Raw genomic sequence first — 25,540 nt, 5'->3', positions numbered from 1 at the left:
AGATTGCCAATTTGAAAAAAAAAGAACAAGGAGACTGTGAAGAATGCTCGGAATGCCATAAGTGGCACTGAAGAGGTGATCAAGGCCCAGATAAAGCTGCTTGTTCCCGACTTCGATGTCTCCACCATTGGTGCCTTCAAGATCATCAAGGATGGTAAGATTGTACTTTCCAGGCATGTGGTAGTTTAAGATTAAACTGTTTACTGTTTTTGTGGTTGGTTGATTATTGTCAGGCCGACTTTAGGGCTTTTTAACTGTTCATATTGCGTGGCATTTATTTTAATAGCCGTTGAATAATGGTTACAATTTCGATAGCTCCCGGGGTGATCAATCCCGAGGTGCTGTGATGTTGGTAATTGAGTAGAAAATAGAAAGTAAAACATTAACAGAATTGAACACACGTTAGGAGTAGCATGCCGGGAATGAATAAGAGGACAATTAAAAGCTTTAACAAAATGGAATGGGTAACAACTCAAGTGAGATGAGACAAGTAAACACTTAAACAAAATAGAGGAACAGAAACACATGTTACTAGATCGGGAACATGGCTGGTCGTCAGGTCCTGTACTGGCCTTTACGAGTAGAACCTCCTCAGGTTTGCCGCATTCCATGTCCTAGGCACCTCTCTCCTGTCCAGTCGTTCTAACTTGTAAGCTCTATTGCTGACTACCTCTCTTATTCTGTACGAGCCTTCCCAATTGGCTGCTAGTTTCTCCTCTCCAGGGGTCGGAAGTCCTGCATCGTTGTATCATAAAACCAAGTCGTTTTGTTCAAAATTCCTCTTTGGTACCCTGGCATTGTACCTTAGGGCCACTCTCTATTTCAGCGCTGTTTCTGATAAATGAGCCATCTCCCTAGTTTCATCGATAAGGTCATTCTCTACCGCTTCCTCCACTCCACTAAGGAGCAGCCGTGGGCTCGGCTCCCTACATCCATAGGGATCACCGCATCGACTCCATAGGTGAGCCAAAAAGGCATCTCCCCAGTGGAGGATTGTAGGGTCGTCCTGTAGGACCACAAGACCGAAGCGAGTTCGTTTGCCTATGCCCCTTTCTTCTGGTCAAGTCACTTCCTGGGGCCTTGAAGGATGACTTTGTTTGCTGCTTCTACCTGACCGTTTGACTGTGGGTGCTCTACTGACGAGAACCTCTACTTTATCCCCCAGGCCAGAAAGGAACTCACCAAACTTCTTATCGACAAATTACGTTATGTTATCCGATATCACGGTTTCTGGGATCCCGAACCTGGAGATTACTTGTCTCCGCATGAACTTTTGGCAGTTTGCCGATGATATACTAGCCAGTGGCTCCGCCTTGATCCACTTAGTGTAGTAGTCAATGGCCACGATCAGGTATTTTACCTGTCCAGGGCCTACCGGAAAGGGCCCCAGTAGGTCAACTCCCCACAGACAGAAAGGTCGGGGGGCCATTAGTAAGCTTAACTCCGCTGCTGGGGTCCTGTAGAAGTTGGCATTTTCTTGGCATTTCTTGCATCTCTTCACAAATTCTTGGGCATCCGACATCATCGAGGACCAATAGTAACCAGCCCTAACGAGCTTCCTGCCCGGGGCCTTTCCCCCAATGTGGTGGCCACAACATCCCTTGTGGACTTCGCTCAGGACGTAGTCCGTTTGGTCGAGGCGTAGGAATTTTAGCAAGGACTGGTTCAGCCCTCGCTTGAACAACTGGCCTTGTATCATCACGTAATTGGCCGCTTCCCTTCTTATCGTCTTTGCCACCTTTTCGTCCTCGAGGAGCTTACCGCCTTCCAAGAAGCTGAGAATTGGGTCGATCCATGAGGGAGTGTTCAATGCTTAGGTCACGAACAGGGTCACCGTAGGCTCCTTTATCAGCCCTTGAATCAAAGACCAATTTCCTGATCCTAGCTTCGTGCTCGCCAGCTTTGATAGGAGGTCGGCCTGTGCATTACTTTCTCTTGGGACATTCTGCACCACGACCTCATCAAAGTCCTCACTCAGACTTTTAACCCTTTCCAAATACTTCTGTAACAAGGAATCTTTAGCCTGGTAGGTCCCGTTGATTTGGGAAGTGATGATTTGAGAATTACTATTTACCTTAACCCATGTTGCCCCGACTTCTTTTGCCAAGAGTAGGCCTCCTATCAAGGCCTCGTACTCTGCCTGATTATTTGAGACCAGGAAGTCAAACTTGATAGACTGTTCGTAAACCACCCCAGTTGAACTTTCAAGGATTATCCCTGCTCCCCCAAACGCTTGGTTGGAGGCTCCATCGACATGGAGCTTCCACCGTGTGCCTGAGTTCTCGTGGGATCCCTAGTCACCTCTACTAGAAAATTTGCCATTGCCTAAGCCTTGATTGCATGCCTAGGCTCATACTACAGATCATACTGGGATAGCTCGACTACCCATGTCATCATCCATCTCGCCAAATCGGGCTTCTGCAGAACTTGGCGGATTTCTTGGTCAGTTCTAACGGTGATCCAGTGCTCCTGGAAGTACTACCTCAGCCTTCGAGACAAAGTCAGAAGTGCGTAAGCCAGCTTTTCCAGCTTGGTGTACCTTAGCTATGCACCTTGTAGGGCTTTGCTAATGAAATAAACCGGCTGTTGGGCTTTGTCCTCTTTTCGGACTAGGATGGCCGCCAAGGCCTTGTCCGTCACCGCCAAGTATAGGAACAGCATCTCACCGTTTTTGGGCTTGTCCAAGACTGGTGGGGTCAAAAGTATCTTCTTGAAATGGTCAAAGGCTTCTTCGCAGGCTGGGGTCCATTCGAAGGCTATCCCTTTTCTCATGAGATTGAAGAAGGGGAGAGCTCTGGCCGCCGACGCACTGAGGAAACGGGATAGGGCCGTGAGCCTTTCGGCCAATCTCTGCACGTCTTTAACACATTCTGGGCTTATCATTCGCAAAATGGCTTCGCACTTGTCTGGGTTGGCCTCAACCCCCCTCTGGGTTATCATGAAGCCGAGAAACTTCTCAGCCTCCATGGCAAAGGCGCATTTGAGTGGGTTGAGTCTCAATATATGCTTACGGAGAGACGTGAAGACAGTCTCTAGGTTGCCGACCAGGTCTTCTGGTTGGTTGGTTTTCACCAAGATGTCATCGACGTAGACTTCAACTGACCTCCCGATGAGATCGCTAAACACTTTGTTCATTAGCCTCTGGTAGGTCGCTCCTGCGTTCTTCAGTCCGAACGGTATCATCCTGTAGCAGTAAGTATCCCCTGGCGTTATGAACGCCATTTTTTCCTCGTCAGGTCGGTGCATCGGTATCTGGTTATATCCAGAGTACGCATCCATGAAGCTCAGGAACTGAAATCCTGCTACCGCATCTACCAGGGCATCGATGTTTAGGAGAGGAAAGGAGTCTTTGGGACACGCTTTGTTGAGGTCCGAATAATTGACACACATCCTCCATTTCTCATTGTCTTTTTTGACAAAGACTACATTCGACAACCACTGCCGAAACACTTCGACAAACCAACGGACATGAGATATGATGGAACCCAAGACCTTCAGGAACACCTGACGGCCTTTGAGACCAGGATGAACTTCGAGGGTGTTGGCGACGCGGTGAAATGTCGTGCTTTCCCTGTGACTTTGGCAGGACCGGTAATCCGGTGGTTCAATACGCTCCCGCAAGGGTTCATTACGACCTTCTCAAACATAACGCGCAGCTTTTTAGCACAGTTCACCACACGCATTGCCAAAGCCAAACACGTTATTAACCTTTTAAGGGTCACCCAAAGTGCTAGGGAGCCGACTAGGAAGTTCCTCGACAGATTCAACGACGAGTGCCTAGAAATTGATGGCTTGACCGACTTAGTGACCAGCCTATGCCTGACGAACGGTTTGTTAAATGAAGATTTTAGAAAGCACCTCACTACCAAGCCCGTGTGGACAATGCAAGATATCCAGAACATAGCGATAGAGTACATTAACGATGAGGAGGTTACCCAGGTGGTAGAGGCTAATAAGCGACAGCCGGCCAACCCTACCCCTCGTCAACCCGGGCACGGAGAAAGGTCGAAAGAACCCTCCAAGGACGGAGGATCGGCTAAACCTTTCAAGCCTTTCCCCCGAGTTGGGAAGTTCACAAACTATTCCCCCTTACAGCCCCAATCGTGGAAGTCTACCAGCAGATCGCTGATAAGGGGATCTTGTCAAAGCCCCGACAACTGAAAGACAGGACAGGTGGGAACAAGAGCTTGTACTGTGACCACCATAAAGGTTTTGGCCACAAAACCCAGGATTATTTTGATCTAAAGGATGCCTTGAAACAAGCCATCTGCAGGGGCAAGATGACCGAGATTTCCCAGTTCATAAGGGATCCCAGGCGAAGGGAGCGCAAACGTTCCAAGGAAGATCGTGGCCAGGCCGTGATGCCGAGACAAGGACCTAGTGAAGACGCAGACAACTCCCTTACTGTGGTTAACGTCATGGTCGAGAGAAACGTCCCAGATCAAGGTCTGCTACCAAAAAGGACGCCAGAGTCTTGGCCGTATCCTCGGGGAGCTATAGGCCCTCGTCCAGGGAACCTCCAAGAATATCGTTTGGGCCAGAAGACCAATGATTTCATGACATACCGAAAAATCCCCCTATGGTGATCACGGCAAGAATCGGAATGGGCCTGGTCAAGCGGATTCTCGTGGACACTGGAGCTGACTCCAACATCATGTTCAGGAACGTGTTCGACGCCTGAGGACTCCTGGAGACCGACCTAAAAACCCATCAGCACAGGGTCGTTGGTCTAGGAAACAACTTTGTAAAGTCCGACGGGATAGTCACCCTCCTGGTCTGTATCGACGAAGGAGAAAGGAGGAGGTCGGTAATGACAAAGTTTGTAGTCCTAAGAGACTCCACAGCTTACAATGTCATCTTGGGGAGAAAGACGATTAATGAGTTATTTGCTGTGATGCTTTCGCCTTGACCCTCCGACCCATCATGAGTCGAGGGAGATTGAGCGTTTGCTCTACACCCTGTACGGTTCCTCCTAGTGAATTGAGAGGGAATTGAGAAAGAAGGTTAAAGGTGATTTTGAGAGAGAAGTGAAAGTGAAAATGTCAAAGGGAGGAACGCCTTTTATAATTAGATGGACTCCATGCTATTTACCAAATCATTAGGCGAATTACATCTTCAATATGTATTTCACTGAATTATTAAGCAAACTGAAGTAATCATCACGTAGTTTGCCGAGACATTAGTTAATGAATTTTTATTTTGTTTTATAAAAAATTATTAGTTAAAATATTTTACACATTCCATTCAAATAATCATTTACATCATAAAGATAAAAAATAATTATTTTTATTTAAATAATAATATAAATTGGATAGTGCATAAAATTAAATTCATCTTATTTCACACATAATTAAATAATATTTATGCAATAGTTAATTATTTGTTCGTTTGTAAGTATTTTGATTAGTGATAAATTTATTTTAATATAAAAATTTTATGTAAACGAGTTTTATTTATAGATCTAATTACGTATTGTTATGTTAGTATAAATAATTATTTTTATATTAATTGTATGAATGATTATTCAAAAAAATAATAAAATTGAATGAATGTGTAAAATATTTTATATAATCAAAATTTATTTTTAATAATGTAATATTATAAAATTAGATACTCATATAAAATTATTTTATATTTACAATATATCAAATTAAATTAAAAAAAAAATTATAGAATGAATGTTTTTAATATTAAAAAGAAACTAATTAGAAGAATATTTAAGAAAAATAAACCATTTAACTAATATATTATCTCAAACAAGTTTATTTCTTTTTCTCAAGAGGAGTAAAACAGTGCTATAGCTTCATTACATTACAAAATTAATTCAACTTTTCAGGATATGCGAGGTTTTTTTTTTTTTTTTTTTTTGTGACTAGGATATGCGAGGGTTTAAATATAAATTAGTAAATAATAATTTAAAAAGTAACGTTACAAATTCAAATTTCTTTATGTACTAAGTGAAACTAAGTTAAATAATTAAATTTAGAATAATGTTAATTATAGGGTTAAGTATGATTTTGGTCCTTAAGGTAGGGGTTAAAAATTTTTTTCGTCTCCAACCTTTTTCTTTTGCTATAAAATGGTCTTGAAGGTTTAACTTAATTTTAAAATTGTCTTTCGGACGAAAATACCCTTTTTCATTCTTCTCCAAAATCAACCAAAAAACAAAGGCAGATACAGAGGCAGAAGGATAAACAAAAGTAGAAGCAGAAAACAGAATCAACAACAACAACAATAGTAAATGGTGAATCAACAAAGGTGAATCAATAACAGCAACAACAAAAACAAAAAAGAAGCAGAAGTAGAAGCAAAAAGCAAAAACAGAAAGCAAAAGCAACAACATTGAAACACCAATCTGCTGGCATCCGGCAAGGAGCATCGACGACCGTCCAACCTCGCGGATCTGCTGGCGTTGACATGACCTCACTCCAGCGGCAGCGGTTCGCGATGAGGACGACGGCAGGGCATGGTTGGACGCGGTCTTCCTCAGCGCCTCCGTTCCTCTCTTCTCTCCCTCTCTGCTTCTCTTCCTCTATCCCTCTGCTCTCTCCTCTCTGGCCATTAGTACGAGTGAGATCTGAAACCCCTCCCCTCTCCCGTTAGTGTGACCGAATGACGAGGAGCGGCAGCGGCGGCGATGGCGACGAGGAGCAGCGGCGCTTCCCCTCTCCTTTCCCATCATTTTTTTCTTTTTATTTTTATTTTTTTAATTAGGGATATTTTCGGAATAAAAATTAAAAATTTAGTAAAAAGGACGATTTTAAAATTACGTTAAACTTTCGGGATCATTTTGTAGCAAAAAAAATGTCGAGGACGAAAAATTTTTTACCCTTAATTTAGAGACCAAAATCATACTTAACCCTTAATTATAACTTATTTTTGTTATGTTCAACCAATTTAATTAGATTTGGCAAATAAAAAAATTTGAATATGTAATATTATTTTAAGAGTTTAATTTTTTTGTAGTATAAAATATTTTATGAGTAATGCTACATGTACATTAAAATTAGCTATCAAAGTTAGCCACCAGTATAAAATACATGTTAAAATACAAATACACATTGAAAATAAATTAAACCACATATGTATTTATATACAAATATATTAGTGGCTGATTTTGGTGTACAAATAATATTTTTGATATTTTATATAGTTGTACAATTACAATCATTCTCTTTGATGATCATTCATATGGTAAATGTAAAAGATAATTATAGCTCAAATGACATAGTCTCCCATACTCATCTAAGAGATTACCGTGAGAGTTTCTCTATCTTTGATAAAAAAATTATTTAAGCCAATAAGTTATAACTTAAATAACATAATCTCTCCATACTTAAATCGTGATTCAAATTTCTTATCTTTAGTAAAAAAATGTAAAAAATAATTATTTTTATTAATATAATATTTTATAATTAAATATACGTATAAAACAGTTTTATACTTCTAACTGTATTAAAATTAAATTCTTATTTTAATTTTAAAAAACGGGAGGTCAACTTTTTCGTCTTCTGCCCTACACAGTACACAGTATATACATTTCTCCAACTCTTCACTCTCCTCTCCACACTCCACTCCGAAAATCAAAAGATTTTCTTTTTGAAAAGAATGATGATCATCCAAAAATGCAGGTAAATATTCTCGATACTCAGCAAACGCTTCTGTTCACTATCACTCTAATTTTGTTATTCGTTTTGTTCGTTTTCGGTGTCGTTTTGTTTTCAAGCTGATGACGTTTTTTTTTTCTGATTTCGTCACTTCTTTTTTCAGTTTCAGTTTCATATTTGAAGCGGCGTTTTGCTTTCGTATTCGACGCATGCCGTTCTGCTTCTGAACCTGTCACAGTACATTGCTGTTACTCTTTCTTGAAATACTCTCACTTCGATCCTTTTAGGTATTTGATTCTTCTAACTTCTATTTATTTATTTTTTGGTAAAACTTGTATCTTTTTGTTTTAAATGGAATTTTTTTTTGTTGGTTTGGGTCATTCCCAGGTTTTTTTATTTTCATTTTGGTGCTAAATGCCCTAATATGAGTTGGTGTAAGATTAATGTCTAATCAATGTGTGCAAATTCTGCATTGCATGTTGGTGTTATCTGTTAGATTCTCACTTTCATTGCTTTGTAGCTAATTGTAGATTTGGTTTTGAACAGATGTGTGAACTGTACCGTCTCTAGAAATCCCGTTTTTTCAAAATAACTTTTGTTCAAGCTTTTGTTTTGGAAGATTCTCTGGGATGAGGTTGTTGTTGGTTAAGAATGCTATTTCAATTTAGTAAGATTTTATTTTGTTTTCAATGAAATGAATAATAGAGTTATAAATGATCTTTGACCAAACTAAAAATGATAAATTTTCATGAAATTTCCCTGTAGTCCAAATTCAGTGTATCAACTTGTTGCAAATCCAAATTGACAAATCAAAAAAATTTACCTTAGCTCTTGCTTGAAAGCTCTCCGTTGTGGCATATCCAAAAGAGATTTCAGTGCATTTACTGGTTCTTCCACTCAATGTGTTTGACAGTTTTGTGTAACTTGTTTCATTAAGTATTGCTCGATTGATGGAAAGAGTTTTTGAGTTTTGTATCTACTAGTCAAAATACAAAGTTTTCTTGTTATTTTATTTATTTTTCTGTCTCTATTATTGTCTGGATTTTGGGTTTATGCTCTTTACCCTTCCTGTTATTGATTTTGCATTTTTCTTTACTTTTGCTTTTGATTTCTGGCTTAATTACTCATAAATTATATGTGGTATTTCACATCTCAGAAATCTTTGAAATTTGGGGGTGTTTACATCTGGGGTCTGTGGTAAAAGTGGCTGTTGGTTGATCATAAATGGCACCACCGAATGCAAATGTGAAAGCGGCCTATCGTGCTATGGCAGGTCTTGGGATTTCTGAATCACAAGTGAAACCAGTACTAAAGAAGCTCCTTAAATTGTATGATAAAAATTGGGCACTTATTGAAGAAGAGAATTATAGAGCTCTGGCAGATGCCATATTTGAGCCTGATGACGAAAATCAGGTGAACTTCCCACTTTATCTGCCTTTTTCTTTTTAAATTTATTTATTTGTAATGGGTTTTTTTTTCCCTCCACATTGTTGGTCTTATACTTCCTTCCATTGCTGAATATTATTGAACAGGTCCCAGACCAGAAAAGGGTTCCAGAACAGAAAAAGAAAAAGAAGAAAGTTAACGTACATGACTCTCATTATTCTATGTTATCTGGGTTAGTCTGCATTACTTTGTTAATTTTATGTGTGGCGGCTGAAATGTTGTTTTGTATTTTCAAACAACTAGGAAGAAGAGATGGAGAACGAAGAAGAAGCTGAGATGAATTTGGAGTCAGCCCGCCCTTTGAAGAGAGTGCGTCTAAGAGGCCAAGAGAGTCAGTCTTTGCATCCTACAGCTAGCTGTTCCCCCACACTTGCCACCTCCCCATCAAAACAATCTGACACATCTGGTGGAAATTTGAGAACTGAAGTGCACCCAGCTCCAACGCAAGATGTTATTGTTGGCAAGGGAAAACAACCCGTGTCACCCGATCTTAATCCCAGAAGAAGGAGATTGATATCTGAATCCGAAAGAGCATCCCAATCAGTCCCTTCTAAAGATCCAACAGCCAAACCAGGTTTGCTGCCTCATAATCATGAAATGTTCTTACCCACGGGTGAGCCTATTGATGAATTGCCTGATTATAATGTTCCCATTGCAGTGATTCCTCCTGGTATTCAACCGACCTTTCCTAGATGACAACTTTCTTCCATGCTGCTTACTAATTTACTTTCTGTTTTAGCTGCCTTGACGTGTCATCTTAGTGGCAACGTTTCATTTAGTTAAATTTTGTTGAACTTAATCAATTTATTAATAAGTACCTTATATTTTCTTGGTAATACTTAGGATTAGATTGGAATGTTTACTTAGGAAAATACGTCAAGAAACTTCAATGCTCTTGCTACCTGAAAGGAAGAAAGAATCCATTACACAAATCTTGGTTTGGTTGTAAACATATTTTACTTTAGCTGAGCCAAATATTTCTTTACCCTGCTATGGCAGTATTTTAGTTGTGATGCTTGCATACTTTGATAATGTCAGATGTAAACCAATGGAATTCAGGCACTGTGAGCCCAATACCAGCATGCAATATGTAAACCTATGTTTTCTGGAAAGTGTTGTATTCCTAAGTTGATCTTAGTTGGCTGCATAACTTCTGATCTGATGTGATTAGTAGTTGTGTCTTCTAACTTTTTCCCCCTCTTAGTTATTGTGTTGCCAGATCATATTCATTCTTGTAAAGAAATTGTTTGATGGTTCTTTTATTTATTCTATTTTTGAAGAGCTATCAAGTGTTGGGGGCTCATCAATGAACAAAAATGCAGCTGGAAAGCAAAATGGTCATGTCAATATGGCATCATCACAATGCACAGCTGGAGACTCAAATGAAAGAGCTACATCTAGTATAGAGATAGCCTCGTCTACTAAGGGAGAGGTAAAAATTTCTCTGAGCTGCAGCTCAGCTGTTGGGGGACCAGATTTTCATATGCCTAGTCAAGATCAAATTCTAAAAATGATGGAGGATAAATGTCTGCATTCATATAAAATCACTGACCCGAATTTTTCTGTTCCGAAACTGTTGAAAGATATATGTGACTGTGTCCTGGAATTCAAAATCTATTCAGATGGTTCCCAGGAAGGAGCTCTCATAAGATCAAGGGACGATATGTTAAAGGAATCTGAGACACATGGCACACTGAGTGTCACAAGAAATAAGGATTTGGATGTGCTTTCTCTTCCACCAAGTGGAACAATTCATGTTGAGTCTTCTGCCACCTTGCCATCTCCCCGAAATCCCTTTTCTCTTGCCAACCACACTGGTCAGGTTGATGCTGTACTGGTTTCCAGGGATGCTATACATCATTTGTCAGAAAATGATGATGGAATGGAGTTGGAGGATCCTACTTCCTCAAATTCACGCAGTTTAGTGGTTGTTCCACAGCATGAACTTACAGCTGATGATATACGGTCGATTCACGATGTTAATGACCTCACAAAAGCAGAGGAAAGTGTTCAAATTTCATGGGTCAATGAAGTTACTAAGGATTTCCTGCCTCCTTTTCACTACATACCCCAAAACCTTGTGTTCCAAAATGCTTCTGTGAACATTTTGCTATCTCGTATTGGGGATGAGGACTGTTGCTCATCTTGTGTGGGAAATTGTGTCTCATCACCTACACCCTGTGCTTGTGCAAACAAAAATGGAGGGGAATTTGCATATAATGCACGAGGCCTATTGAAGGAAGGCTTTTTGGAAGGGTGCATTGCCATCAGCCGTAACCCTAAACGATATTACGTCTTTTGCAAAGACTGCCCAATTGAAAGATCTAAGAATGATGATTGTTTAGAACCATGTAAAGGACACTTGAAGAGGAAATTTATTAAAGAATGTTGGAGCAAATGTGGCTGTGGGAAACAGTGTGGCAATCGGATTGTTCAGCGTGGAATAACTTGCAATCTGCAGGTTTGTGTTTAATTAAAATTTTCACCGGTATTCAAATATATTTTCTTCAATGTCGAGTTGACGGAAATAGATAATAGAATATCCAAATATTATCAATAATGATGACTTGTGACTTAGGTATTTTTCACTCCGGAAGGAAAAGGATGGGGTCTTCGTACTTTAGAAGAGCTGCCAAAAGGTGCATTTGTGTGCGAATTTGTTGGAGAGATATTAACTATTAAAGAGTTGCATGAGAGGAACATGAAACATGCTGTAACTGGGGAATATACATACCCGGTTCTACTGGATGCAGATTGGGGTTCAAGATTTGTGAAGGATGAAGAAGCTCTAAGCTTGGATGCTGCTTCCTTTGGTAATGCTGCTAGGTTTATCAATCACAGGTATTGAATTTCTCCTCTCTTTCAGATTTGGCATCCTAAGGTTCAAGTATAGGAGAACCAATCAAGTAATTTACTGAGGGAATCTTTCGCTGCAAAACTAAGCAAAATTCTGATTTCTCTATATTCAAATTCTAAAATTCTAAGTTCAGTTGCAACTTGCATTGTTTGAAGCAAAAATATTCCCTTTACCCTTATCCAGTATAGATGTAAGTTGTCTCTACAATTTTCAACAACTAATAATTTGAATTTCAGGAAAATATATTTTTTATAGTTTAATTTTAATGCATGGTCCATGTGAAAGAGTTTTACACAGACAACCAAATCGTGTATTGTTGCATCATAAAAAATAATTAATTTTCAAACCCATTACTAAAAAAACTCGTCTAAACGCATAAATTTAAGGGCAAGTTACCAAAATAAATTATTTGCAAACCAATATTACTGAATTACAACTTTTAAACATTGCATACGGAAATGCAACTTTCACATATCTATGGAAACCGCGAGAGGGGTTGGGCGGATTAGGGATTACACGTAAACCACTAGAGAGGTATAGCGGTTTACGTTGGAACACAGAAAAGAAGAAACCACGGCACCCCTCCAGCGGTTTCTTCACAAATGCCAAAACTGCATCAATCGTGAGAGGGGTACAGCGGTTTATGCCAAAACTGCATAAATGATGTATGTACTAATAGATTTATATATTATGACACTGTTTTGGAAGTTGTATTTAAAAATTTTCATTTATGTACTTTATTGTGGCTTTTACAATGACTAGTTGATGATTTAGATATTCTGACTGTTATACACAAGATATTCGAGCAACTTTTATTTAGATGTTTATGTCAAAGAGCTTTTTCCTCCTTCCCTCTCAATCCACAATTTTCTCTCTCTAAACAAACAACTTCTCTCTCTAAAATGGTTGGTACTCAGTCGAAATGAAGAATCCGCGACTGAGTTTGGCGGATTTATAGGCAAGCATAAATCGCTATACCTCTCTCGCGGTTTATGCAGTTTTGGCATTTGTGAAGAAACCGCTGGGGGGGGGGGGGGGGGTTTGCTGCGGTTTCTTCTTTTCCGTGTTCCAACGTAAACCGCTATACCCCTGTAGCGGTTTACGTGTAATCCCTAATCTGCTCATCCCCTCTCGCGGTTTCCATAGATATGTGAAAGTTGCATTTCCGTATGCCATATTTAAAAGTTGTAATTCAGTAATATTGATTATGTGCAAATAATTTATTTTGGTAACTTGCCCTAAATTTAAACTCTATTTTTTATCCTTAAAGTTTTCGAAAAGTTTTAAAAATACCGTGAATGTTTAATTTGATTCAATTTTTTCTCTCATGTTTGAAATAAGTTTTAATTTTGTTCATACTCTCTATTTTTAACAATAAACTTTTAGTTAAATCTTCTTTTCCAATTTTACTCATTATAGTTATACACATCATCATCTTCACCACCATCCCCACTACCACCACCCTTTCCTCCATCATCATCATCAGCAAAACTATCCCTTGTCCCACTCCAACCCCCACCTCTCACTTCATCCACAGCCACTGCCTCGATATTTCAATTAAAATTATTATTCTCATCAAATTAAGGGGCTTGATATAGAGGTTGATTGGCAATTAGTAAAACGACTAATTGATTGCTTCGCTGAAGGAAAATTAATGACACAGCAACATAAGATCTGCATCTCTTCAATTCAATCTCTCTTCCAAGTAACATTTCTGAAGTGCCATATTGTAGTTTCATAATAATGTGATTGGAATATGGGGTGGTGGTCGTAGGTTGAAGTGAGGGGTTGGTTGTTAGAGTAGAATAGTGGCTGAGTTGTGGTTGTGGGTGAGGGGTGGCTCACGGTGGTTGTGGTGGTGGCGGCAGCTGTGGGTGGCAGTGGTGGTGGTTGTGGGGTGGGATGAGGGGTAGTATTGATCAATGATGATGGTGGTGGTGGTAGTGGTGGTGGTGAAGATGATGATGATGGTGATGGTGATGATGAGTATAAATCATAAGGGTAAAATTGGTTGACCACCAAAAAGTAGACAGTAGGGCTAGAACTGAAAATGTAATAGAATTTGATATGTATTTATATGAACATAAACAATATTTTAAATTGGAAGTAATTCATGGGACATGCACTAATTAATAAGAGGAGGAAACATTTTTTGATTCTATGTAATTGTTATAATTGAGAAATAAATTGTTTTGTCCTGTTTAGTTAGAAGTACCAAATACAAGAGCTTGAAGCAGGATCAGGATAATAAATAATAGTTGTCCAAGGATAGGGATCAAGAAATTAATAAATGCATATAAGCAAAGTTTGATTCTTTCGTCTGCAAGCTATATATAGTTTTGTGCATTTGTTTTTTATTTTCATTTTATATTTCTATTTCCAGTGTTTTCTGTTTTCATAATTTTGTGAAGAACAAAGAGAAAACTGGAGGTGGAAGCAGAAAACAGAATTTTATTGTTTTTACTATTTTTTTCTTTTCTTTTACAAAATCCAGAAAATACTAAAAACGAAACAGAAAATGAAAAAACAAACCACACACCCCTGGGAACTTTCATGAAATAGAGTGGCTAGGCAGTGCATCTGACTTATAATATTTAGAATCTGGGAATATAATAGATTCTGCATTGATTTTATGTCATTCATCCAGGTGTTATGATTCTAACTTGGTTGAGATCCCTGTTGAAATTGAAGTCCCAGGGCATTACTACTATCATGTGAGAAGTCTGAAACCCCTGAAGTTCCAGTTTCTGTTTGATTACCTTTTGTTTCATGACAAACTCTAATTGCTTACTCACATGTTTAATATGACGACTTGTGCAGTTTGCCTTGTTCACTTGCAGAAAAGTAGCAGCAAAGGAAGAGCTCACTTGGGTGAGTACTTTTGGTGTTTGGTGAATGGTCCTAACTCCCATGTTGCATAAACATCATCAATTTTTTATGGCACTTATTAATCATAAATCTCTTCTAAAGTAGGGAATAAAAGTATCTATGAATAAGTTTGAAATCATTTGATATTCATTGTTGAAGCGTTCTATTATTTGTTATGACTATCGTATTGAAAACATGCTATGTAATTTTGGGTTGGCAGAGCATTCAGTATTGTTAAACGTTTATTTTACACACTTCATTTTTTTCAATTAATTATATAAGAAATAGGAATATATTTTTTTTCTCAAATATGGTATTTTTGAAGGACTATGGCATTGACTTTGATGACCATGATAATCCTATCAAGCCGTTCCAGTGCAAATGTGGAAGTAAATTCTGTAGGAATATGAAGCGTTCAAATAGTAAGTTTCAATATGTTATTTGTGAGCATTGTGCAAAAATTTGTTCTCTGGATATTGTTGATTCTGATTCTGTGACCTTGCTTGCTTATATGTTTTACGTTTTGTATTTATAGTTTCAATTACATTGATGACTATGAAATTCACTTGCGTCCCCTTCCCTAGTTTGAAGTTATATTTTTTTGATGCAATCATCCGATGAATCTTAATGGTGCTATCATTTAATATGCAATCATAACTGGAGTTGAAAAATTGTGGATCTGCTTTAAAAATGTTATTTGAAGCCATGGATGTTAGTTTTAGCTGATCTCTACTCTTGTAGCATTATGCTTTATGCTGTATGTTCTAATAACTATTGCTGGTTATTAGTTAGGAAAAGGGTTAATAGTCAATGGTATTTGAAAAATCACATGTACATCAACTTGGTCCTCAAGATTAGACTCTTCAAATTGGTCCTTCCATCAGATAATTGATGACACATGGCATAATCATCCTCTTCCTTGGTCTGGGGTTATATTTTTTTTATGCAATCATCCGATGAATTTAATTGATGCTATCATTTAAGATGAAATCATAACTGGTTGAAAGTCATGGATCTTCAAAAAAGTTATTTGAAGCCATGCATGCTAGTTTTTGGTTGATCCTTACTCTTGTAGCCTTATGCTATGTTTCTACTCATTCTTCTGCTGGTTGATAGTTAGAAAAAGGGATTAATAGTCAAAATGGTCTATGAAAGATGATATGTGCTTCAATGTAGTCCTTGAAAGATCTGACGCCTGGAATTGGTCTCTGTAAGATACAACAACGAATCAAAGTTGAATCAATTTGTAGTTTCAGGGACTAATTTGTGGTATCTGATCTTTGGAGAACCAAATTGATAGACGTGTAATCTTTCGGGGACCATTTTGACCATTAACTTGTTAGGAAAACTCAGGTCATTTACAAAAATGGAATTTGTAATTTAAATTTTTAGAGCTTTATAAAATATCTCATTTTTATACATCTGGGTTAATGTTTCCATTTTTTAGGGGATAGAATTAATATACTTTGGAGTTCTTATTTTCTTTTCCTTTGTTTAATTGCTGGTGCTGGACTCATTTAATTTCTCTGAACAAAGTACTTGAGAAACATTGGTCACACTGAAAAATTGGGGATGCAAATGTTGAGAGCTTTCCACATGTGTGAACTGTTAGTCAGTGATTAGTTAATAATTTGTGCTACTACCTTGAAAGAGGAGTACGTAAGTTCAACTGACAAGTGCTTTGATATTTGAAGGAAGACTATGAATTTTCCTTGCATGTTGGTGAATTTTTTTTGCTAGAAGTATCTTAGCCTCTTAGGACTTCACGCAGACCCTTTTCCTAAAATGGGCATAAACTGGTTGTTGTGTAACTAGACATATGTCAATGAGTTTGATGCAAGTTGTCGGTAGAGTACTAGTGGAGCTCTCTTAATGGCTGCACTATTGATTGTTGATTGTTATCTTACATTTGATGTGTCTTGCTTTCTTTTCAGTTTCTAGATATTGTGAATTGCAAGATTAGCAATTAATTTTTTATCTTCATGATGCAGGGTCTGTGAGGTCTTCACCATCAAATGCAAGATGTTCTCTTTGAACAACCACCCTTTTGTGAACTCTCGATGAGTTGTATGAAACCTAACCTTCTATACTGGTGCAGCTTTTTGTACAGCTTTCTTGATAACTATTTGGCAATAGTCGCCAAACCAAAAAGGAAGTGTAGTTTTATGATATTTCATGTGTCACTAGTTTGGTCCTCCAGAAGTAGATACATATACATGTAAATGGATTTTTAATGTTGAAGTGTGACATCAAATTGGTCATTTTGGAGAGTCAACTCCAACAAATGGCATTTATGGACCAGTTTGATTGAGTTGTCATGGAAACACTATCTGGATTTGTTTAGGTTATAACATCATGGCACTTCTATGAAATGGTGGTCTTTGCTTTTTATGGTCATATACTAGTTGCTTTTTGCATAGATTTCTGAAGACTATATATATGAAAAATAGACAATGACTTGTTTTTCAAAATTATCAGTGATTTGTTTGGTTCTCAAACAATAGATACCTGAAAGAAATGGATTTGACATAAAATTGGTTATTTTGGAGAATCAACATAAAGGAAAAAAAATATCTTAAAAAGATTATCAGTAGATGTTTACGAAGTTATAAGGCTTCACTTTTACGGTTTAACTGCTTTATTAGAAGGGCTTTGCAGCCTATGTTTGAATGATGAATGTTTACATTATTGAACATTTATCGCAATCATTTACAAATGCCACCATTTTGATATTGGATGGGAAAAGAGAAAATATTATAAGCAGTAATACCATCTAAGAGAACTATACATCGGATTTTGGTTTGTTATTAACACGTACATGACGAAGCGTTACATTAAGCAGTTTCTCAAATGGACTAAGCTACATAAATAATACACAATAATACAATACCAGAAACTATGCTATACATTTAAAACAATTGTGCTGCACGTATAATATTACAAATAGAAACACCCTTTGTGCATGGGAGCTGGTTGACTATTTAACAAAGACGGGTAAAGCTGCTGATAGAGACTCCCTACCATGAGGTCTGCAAAGGATTTCATGCTCAGAAGTTGAAGGCATGATTGGTCTTATGCTCCCTGGATTTAGAGGGAAAAGTATTTTGTAATAACCATCCATGATTTCAGAAAAATTGCAGGTTTCTGCAACTTTAGGCATCTGTTCATTAGCAAGAACATGCTGCTTTAGTATTCACCATAATAATTTACTACACAATTAATGCAAGAATCATAACCCTTTTTTTTAGTATATACCTGATAAATGTCACGCATGTAGGCATGTAGATTTGGATACTCACATAACTTCTTCTTGGTACACTTAAAAAGAACATTGTATGCAACATCAAACCGAATTAGAGTGGTAAACAGACATATATCTACAAGGGTCAATTTTTCTCCACATAAGTAGCGGGAAGTGGTCAAGTGATCCTCCAACTTGTCTAATGTTCCAAACAACTCATTCACTGCTCTGTCATAAGCTTCTTGTGTCTGTGCAAATCCACATCTGCAATTGCAAATAAATATCACTCAAATCACACACCAAATACTAGTGCAATAAAATGTACAATTTTTATGTGATGATAACAGTAGCTTTTTACCTGTAAACACCATTGTTCACATTTGGGTATATCACGCTATACCATTCCTCAATCTTCCCCTTCAACTCAGAAGGCGATAGATCCAAACCCGGGTTGTGGGCCAACCCGTTCAACCCGGAATTGAAAAATTCAATTATGTCATAACTCTCATTGCACAAAACCTCCTTCGAATCCTTGTCCCACAGCATAGGCACCGTGGCCCTCCCATCATACCCACCTTTTCTCATCCCATAAACTTCCCTCAACGTTCTACACCTGTTTGCCTTGTCCAATCCCGGGCTTAAGCCCGGACCATTGGCCTGTTTGAACTCCCACGACCCGTCCTGGCCTGGGGATGCTACAGAAACCGGGACGGCGTCCTCAAGGCCCTTGAGGGCCCGGACTATAAGTGTCCGGTGGGCCCACGGGCATGGAAGGGCCACGTAAAGGTGCAGGCTCGTTGGGCTTGAGATGTTCTTCTGTGGTAAGCGGAACTTGGAGGCCGGCCTGGCGTAACCGCCTGAAGGGTCGGAGGGAGCGAGCTGTGACATCATGAGGCGCCACGTGGCATTCCACGTGGCACGCGCGGTGGAAACTAGGAGGCCCGGCGGAAGTGATTGTCCCCAGAGAAGTTTGGTAAGCGACGTCAGCAAGGAAGAGGGGTTAGGGTTTGATGTGTTATTGTTGTTGTTGTTTAGGGACATTTTTGGGTAGAGGATGGTGACGTTGCGTTTGGTCGGTCTCCGGTGATGGGAACCGCCGTGGACGGAGGTGGACGGTGGAGTTACCAGGTAGGGACAGAAAGAAGGGGCATAACACGGCATCATTTCTTGGTGGTGAGAAGCATGGAGCGACTAAACAGAGCAGGGAGGAAATGGTGCTTCATTTTCGCAAAGCTAAAGGGCATATGCGTCTTTTCACAAAGGAACTCAGTTGAGCTTTTGCATTGCCTTAGATTTTGTATTTTTTTTTTAAAAGGAGAGTTTAATTTTACAAGAGAGTTTTATATTCTTATTCAATTAGTCACCAAAAATATTCTTATTCAATCAAATTTATGTGTTTGTAGAATTTTTTAAATAGTAAATTTGAACATTATTTATTTTTACTAATTTAAAAATATTTATAATTTATATGTATAATTTATAATATAATTAGACAATCATAATCTTAAATTTTTATTTTCTCTTTTTATAATTTTAAAAAATTATTTTAGTCTTGGAAAAACTAACCAATAGAGTATCCTAGATTCCTAGTTTTTTTTCTTTTAAAAGTCAAATTCAAATAAATGTCCTAATTTCTAACACAATTTAAAACAATCTTAATTAATCTTGCCTCTTAAAATAAATTTTATGGACATTTTGATCTTTTTAAAAAATTCAAAATTTATAATTTTTAATACAATTGAACAATCTTAAATCTAAAAGAATATTTAGTCTCTTGAAAAAACCAATCTTCATAAAAAGTTTTGTTTGTCTTCTAAAAGTTAACTATAAGAATATTTTAATATTTTTTAATATCAAATTCTAATTTCTAACTTTTTATACAATTAATCAAATTATATTAATTAATCCTATAGTATTTAGACACACAAAAAAAAAAGACCCAAAAAAAATCCTATAATATCTCAGTCTTTTTAAAGCTAATGGTAGAAGTGTATTCTAGTTTTTCAGTAAAGGAAACTCTATAGATAATTTAATATTTAAAAAAATTAGTTTAAATTAATTAAAGAATGGAAATAAAAATGGTGTTATTCAATTATATTGTTGTATGGAGTGTATTTACAAATGTGGATCAAAACTCAGTAATCTGCAAAACGTAAGTTACGTTTTGACTGCAACGGAAAAAGGAAAAGCTGCATTAACGCTTCAAAACGTAGCTTGCGTTTGGCAGAAAAGTAGTTTGAAGCCTCAAAATGTGTTTTTGCTCCCTACATGCACATAAGGATTGAACGGTTAACCGCTTGGGAACTTCCAAAACGGAAGTTGTGTTTGGCAGCAGTCAGGAGCAAAACACAGGTTGCATTTGGTAGGCTCTCTGGCTGCATGAACGCCACGTGTTGGAGGATAGCGGTGATGGAGGCTATAAAACGCAAATCAAACGCAAAATGCAGGAGGCAAGGGTAGAAGAGTTGAAAGGCTTGCCGAGAGAGGTTATAGTGAGAGGTTTTAACTTGTAAAGTTGTGGTGAGAGTTTGTGGGAGGAAGAAAAAGAGTAGAAAATTTAGGATAGATATTATAAAACAAAAAATTGTTCGTAATTTTACTAAACGTGAAGAACACATTATTGAGTATTTGGATCATTCTCAATGGGTAAGTAATTTTTTTTAATATTTAATGATATATATATATATATATATATATATATATATTTGAATATTATTTATTTATATTATAATAGATAATTTTATTATTATTATCGTTATTATTAACATTATTATTAGGGTTTATTATTGCTACAGTAAGTATACTATTATTATTAGTGACATCGTTGTTGTTGTTATTATTATTGTTATTGTTATTATTATTCGTATTTTTGTTATATTTGAGTAATTATTATTATGATTAGTATATTATTATTTGTTTATAATATTGGTTATGATAATGAGAATAATTTATTGTTATTTTTTAATAATTAATAATACTGTTTATTAATATAATATTACTTTTTAGTAATTTATTATTATTTTTTATGATAATAATATTACTGTTTAATAAATGTTTAATTATTCTGTTAGTTCTTATAGTTTCGTGAAATTTTCAATTAGGTCCCTATACTTTTTTTCTTTTCAATTGGGTCACTGTACCAATTTTTTTTTTCAATTAAGTCCCTCTTAGTAGTAATTGGCTTAATTTTATAAGGATCCAACTAAAAAAAAAAGAATTGGTACAGAGACCTAAATAAAAGGAAAAAAAGTGTAGGGACCCAATTAAGAAAAAAATTTGGTGCAAAGACTCAATTAAAAGAAAAAAAAAGTATAGGGACCTAATTGAAAATTTTGCGAAACTATAGGGACCAGTAGAATAATTAAACCTCTAATAAATTATCGTTATCTTGTTTTTATTAATCATTATAAATATATAAGTAACTGTTATTATTAACATTTTATTAACATAGTATTATTTATAAAAAAATGTCACGGTTCATGAAAATTATTATTGTTGTTGTTGTTGTTGTTGTTGTTGTTGTTGTTGTTGTTATAACTAGTATTATTATGATTAGTATTATTATTATTATTATCTGTTTTGGAGGAACAAGTATTAGATTAGTTATGATTAGTATATTGTTACATGTTTATAATGATGTATGTGATAAAAATAATAGTTTTTTTTATCATACTGTTATTTATGAATTATTATTATTAATTTTTTTTGGTAGGCTATCAGAAATTTGTTGTCCAGAAAACTAGATCTGTCAGAAACCTTTAATGAGGTAGCTGCAGCGTCATTAGCACTCATTGGGTTTCAACACGTTTTGTGAGTTGGCGAAATGAGAGGCCATTCTGCACTACTCAGTACCTTGGTGGAACAATGGAGGCCGGAAACCCACACATTTCATCTTCCGGTCGTGAAGTGACGATGACGCTGGAAGATGTGACGTATATTCTAGGCCTCCCGGTTAATGGAGAATCTGTTACGGGTAGATCAGACAGCAGTCACCAGTTTTTAGTAGAGAACTGCATCGCGTGTTTCGGTTGGGAGCCCGATCCGCAAGATTACGTCTTGGGTAAGGTTAATCTTGCATGGGTCCGGTGGTGTAGAGACACCGAGCCATGTGACACACAGGAGTCTGTTGAGCGGTACATCGGGCTCACATTTTCTGCGTGCTTAGAACGGTTGTGTTTCCGGATAAGTCGACCACTTTACTGAACTCGAAGTTTCTGCCTCTACTTCGGGATTTCCACCAGATAGAAGGATACAGTTAGGGGGCAGCCAGTCTGGCACATTTATACAGATCATTGTGTCGTGCATCACGATTCAACTGTAAAGAGATGGATGAGCCACTTATACTACTTTTTGTTTGGGCGTGGGAGTGTATGCCATTCCTACTTTCTGGTGCCTATTTCCCGCGATCAGCTCGTTGATGTTGGGATTTCACTTGCGACGTTGTTGTTGTTGTTGTTGTTGTTTTTGTTGTTGTTGTTGTTCTAATTTTGTTTAGGTGGAGTCATTGGCGCCGGTATACAAGATATATACGGAAGCCTACTGTGCATTTTAGGCGAGGACTCAATGACATGGGAGTCGACGATGTAAGTTTTAACCATTTATCTTAGGCTGCTTATCTAGAATAATAATTTTACTTATCGTGCATCATGGTTACTAATTTGCAGTTTATATGGCGGCCGTATATGGGAGTGGGGTTCCGGATCAGCTCGCTGTCCATTTGTTTATGTGCTCCACACAGTCGCCATTAGTGTCATTTGAGTGTGTAGAGTGGCACCCGACAGACCGAATTAGACGACAGTTCGGTCTGTAACATCTTCCACCAGGCCCGGCATTCGATCTTGGTCGTGATCATTACAAGCGATTGACAGGTCCTCAGAACTATGACTGGAGAGAGAGGAACATCCAGTGGGTTACCTTGTGGATTTCTGGCCGCTAAAACGCACTGCAGATAGGGGAGGAGATTGTCGACTTTCATCCTCTTCAGTTGTACTACGATTGGTACACACAACAATATCGGGATCACTTACGACTATCAGATAGAGTTGCAGGTGGCGAGGTTGACGCGGATGAGCCACGACAACAGTAGGAAGAACCAGCTGGACCTCAGGAGCAAAATCCCCCTCATGAGCAGCAGTTCCAGGCGCCGACATATGACGAAGGGTTTCAGGTATCATTAAGGTTTATTACCGTTGTTAATTATTATTATTATTATTATTTGTGTCATTATTAATAATTATTTAGGTTTATCAATTATGATTAATTATAATTAATTGTAATTAATTGTTAACTAGGTGTCGGCATATGAGCACCACTTTCAGGACTACGACCAACAGCAACAGTTTCCAGTATATGAGCAGCAAGCACCATACATACCGGAACCACAACCACATCAGGCTGTTAAGCCCTACATACCACAGATGGTAATTCCAGTTGATGGTCATTTTAGTCCGTTGGGTGGATCTAACACCCTCAGCTTATCTCAGGTTCTTAGAGATACAGATTATCTATTTCCGACGCCAGAACAGGAAGGGCCTACTCCTTCTCAGCAGTCTGCTGGTCGTTGCGCCACATCAGGTCATCCCAGTGACTTCGACACGGATCTATCACCGGGACATGTAGATCATCCCGGTCCTTCTGCACCACCGGGTACCCAATTGTTTGATTTGAATGAATACCCATAGCTAGGGGTGGCAAACAGGCCTAAACCTGCCGGGCTGCCCCGCATAACCCGCCAAAAAAGGCGGGATAGGATGAAAAATTGGGACCGCCAAATAGTAAAAGCCCTCCTAACCCGCACCGCTTAAACCGCGGGCTTTGGCGGAGCAGGGCGGGGCGGGCTTCCCCGTCGGGCTTAGTATTTTTTTAGCAAGGGGTATTTTTATAATTTTTTTACCAAAACCTATCTCTTTTCAACCCAACTTACAAGAGAATGAAGATGTAAATTGAGTGTTTTGGATTATGTTTATTTTATTTTAGAGATAATATTTATAATTATGTTTTGGATTATGTTTATTTTGTTTTGGGAACAATATTTATAATTATATTTTGGATGAAAACTTGGTTTATAATTATGTTTATTAGATATTTATAATTACAAAGACTTTAATGTTTGTGAATATAAAAATTATAATTTGTTTATACCTTTAGAAATTATAATAGTTAAAAGTAAAAAAAAAAAAGGATATTGCTTCCCCGCTTGCCACTCCTACCCATAGCCAGTAGACGGAGGTTTGGGACATGACCTTCAGCACTGGTATGATCTTGGTGGGGCGAGTGCTCCGTAAGTAGATACCACAAAGTTACTATGAATAGAACCATAATAGCGAAATGAAATACCTGTGTTAACCACGAATTTATGCAAATACTGAGCCTTGAACCTCCTTAAGAAGTTGGACCCGATGTGCCTGATGCAGTACATATGCCACGCTCTTGGTGGTGACCATGCACCGTTACTGCGAGCTACTGCAGCATCGATGGAGGTATGCCGGTCAGAAATAATGCCCAAGCCATCAATGGTAACAACATATCTCCGCAAATTGGTTAGGAAAAACTCCCATGCATCTGTCGTCTCGCCCTCGACTATTACAAATGCAACGGACACAATGTTTTGGTTCCCATCTTGTGCAACCGCAACCAGAAGTGCACCTTTATATTTTCTGTACAGGTGCGTTCCATCAACCTGCACTAGTGGCTTGCAGTGTCTGAATGCTACAATACACGGATAGAAACTCCAAAAAATGTAATGCAGAACTCTTACACTTTGAACCTCCTCACTCTCACGGTAAACAGGGAGCATTTTTATTTGAACACGAGACCCCGACATCTTCGCAGTCGTTGCTTTCAACCATACTGGCAGAGTTTGGTAAGAAACTTTCCAATCACCGAAAACCTTTGCGACAGCTTTCTGCTTTGCCAACCAAGCCTTGCGGTAACTTACAGTGTAGTTGAACCTGGACTGAACTTCTGCAATAATAGACTTCACCTTTATTGAAGGGTCTGCTTCGACCAACGGCCTAATGGCATCTGCAATTGTGTTCGAGTCCAACTTGGCATGATCTTGTGAAATCGTGCCCATGGTGCACGTGTGCTTGCCATTGTATCTCCTGATCTCCCAACACCCCTTCTTTCGAATCAAGCTAGCTCGGATAAGCCAATCGCACCCTGCACCATAACCCTTGCATTTTGCATAGAATGTCTGCAACTCAGACTCATGCACAATGTAATCAACTCCTCTAGAGATAATGTAGCTTTTGATTGCAAATATCACCGACTCCTAAAACCAAATTCTATTCCAACACTAAACTCGCCATCTTCCGCCGCAGCGTTGCCTCCACCTACGACATGCAAACCACAGCCAGTCGAACAAGGCAAATAAAAAAATTGGTAGTGGTAAATTTAATTAATAACCATAAGATAACATACTGATATTCGCATACTCAGGAAATTTCGGAGCATGCATGGCTTCTAGGTCCAGAGTCCGCATAAATGACGGAACGCCAAAGGGGTGCTTACTTACAATCG

At 38.0% G+C, this 25,540-nt stretch overlaps 4 protein-coding genes across 6 annotated transcripts; 2 read left to right on the top strand and 2 right to left on the bottom strand.

The window, feature by feature from the left end:
• The first annotated feature begins 3,468 nt into the window (after positions 1–3,468).
• On the top strand, positions 3,469–4,586 carry LOC107627004 (uncharacterized). The gene is made up of 2 exons (XM_016329887.1): positions 3,469–3,982; positions 4,096–4,586. The coding sequence occupies exons 1-2, from the start codon at positions 3,469–3,471 to the stop codon at positions 4,584–4,586; spliced, it is 1,005 nt and encodes a 334-aa protein (XP_016185373.1).
• A 2,885-nt stretch (positions 4,587–7,471) lies between these two features.
• Positions 7,472–17,150, top strand: SUVR2 (SET-domain containing protein lysine methyltransferase family protein). 3 transcript variants are annotated; one of them, XR_015905197.1, is made up of 13 exons: positions 7,472–7,631; positions 7,771–7,894; positions 8,764–9,020; positions 9,140–9,193; positions 9,297–9,627; positions 10,334–11,514; positions 11,632–11,692; positions 11,807–11,894; positions 14,558–14,624; positions 14,731–14,781; positions 15,104–15,200; positions 16,770–16,875; positions 16,915–17,150. XR_015905197.1 is itself a non-coding variant. In XM_016327651.3 (11 exons), exons 3-11 carry the CDS (start codon positions 8,832–8,834, stop codon positions 16,811–16,813), a joined length of 2,277 nt encoding a protein of 758 aa, XP_016183137.1. In that variant the 5' UTR covers positions 7,472–7,631; positions 7,771–7,894; positions 8,764–8,831; the 3' UTR covers positions 16,814–17,150. The 3 variants fall into 3 exon arrangements, 1 of the variants encoding a protein (XP_016183137.1); XR_015905196.1 differs by having other exon boundaries at positions 11,632–11,894; XM_016327651.3 differs by having other exon boundaries at positions 11,632–11,894; positions 16,770–17,150.
• A 402-nt stretch (positions 17,151–17,552) lies between these two features.
• LOC107625082 (Glutathione S-transferase family protein) lies at positions 17,553–19,321 on the bottom strand. Its single transcript, XM_016327649.3, has 3 exons — positions 18,378–19,321; positions 18,034–18,283; positions 17,553–17,938 (listed from the first exon to the last, which is right to left on the bottom strand). The coding sequence occupies exons 1-3, from the start codon at positions 19,181–19,183 to the stop codon at positions 17,756–17,758; spliced, it is 1,239 nt and encodes a 412-aa protein (XP_016183135.1). The 5' UTR covers positions 19,184–19,321; the 3' UTR covers positions 17,553–17,755.
• A 4,942-nt stretch (positions 19,322–24,263) lies between these two features.
• On the bottom strand, positions 24,264–25,094 carry LOC107627002 (uncharacterized). The gene has a single exon (XM_016329886.1). It carries the CDS (start codon positions 25,092–25,094, stop codon positions 24,264–24,266), a length of 831 nt encoding a protein of 276 aa, XP_016185372.1.
• Positions 25,095–25,540: the final 446 nt, after the last annotated feature.

The sequence above is a fragment of the Arachis ipaensis genome, chromosome B2 (assembly GCF_059453495.1).
Source record: "Arachis ipaensis isolate K30076 ecotype BB chromosome B2, ASM5945349v1, whole genome shotgun sequence".
Taxonomy (NCBI): Eukaryota; Viridiplantae; Streptophyta; class Magnoliopsida; order Fabales; family Fabaceae; genus Arachis; species Arachis ipaensis.
This window is presented reverse-complemented; position numbering and strand designations above follow the sequence as displayed.

Excerpts from the sequence above, each read along its gene's own strand:
- LOC107627004 (XM_016329887.1), top strand. The coding sequence starts at position 3,469 with ATGAGATATGATGGAACCCAAGACCTTCAGGAACACCTGACGGCCTTT. Across the intron at positions 3,983-4,095 it reads GCCGGCCAACCCTACCCCTC|CCCCAATCGTGGAAGTCTAC; the intron begins GTCAACCCGGGC and ends TCCCCCTTACAG.
- SUVR2 (XM_016327651.3), top strand. The coding sequence starts at position 8,832 with ATGGCACCACCGAATGCAAATGTGAAAGCGGCCTATCGTGCTATGGCA. Across the intron at positions 9,021-9,139 it reads AGCCTGATGACGAAAATCAG|GTCCCAGACCAGAAAAGGGT; the intron begins GTGAACTTCCCA and ends ATTATTGAACAG. Across the intron at positions 9,628-10,333 it reads AGATCCAACAGCCAAACCAG|AGCTATCAAGTGTTGGGGGC; the intron begins GTTTGCTGCCTC and ends CTATTTTTGAAG.
- LOC107625082 (XM_016327649.3), bottom strand. The coding sequence starts at position 19,183 with ATGATGCCGTGTTATGCCCCTTCTTTCTGTCCCTACCTGGTAACTCCA. Across the intron at positions 18,284-18,377 it reads GTGAACAATGGTGTTTACAG|ATGTGGATTTGCACAGACAC; the intron begins GTAAAAAGCTAC and ends TTGCAATTGCAG. Across the intron at positions 17,939-18,033 it reads ACATGCGTGACATTTATCAG|ATGCCTAAAGTTGCAGAAAC; the intron begins GTATATACTAAA and ends GCTAATGAACAG.
- LOC107627002 (XM_016329886.1), bottom strand. The coding sequence starts at position 25,094 with ATGGGCACGATTTCACAAGATCATGCCAAGTTGGACTCGAACACAATT.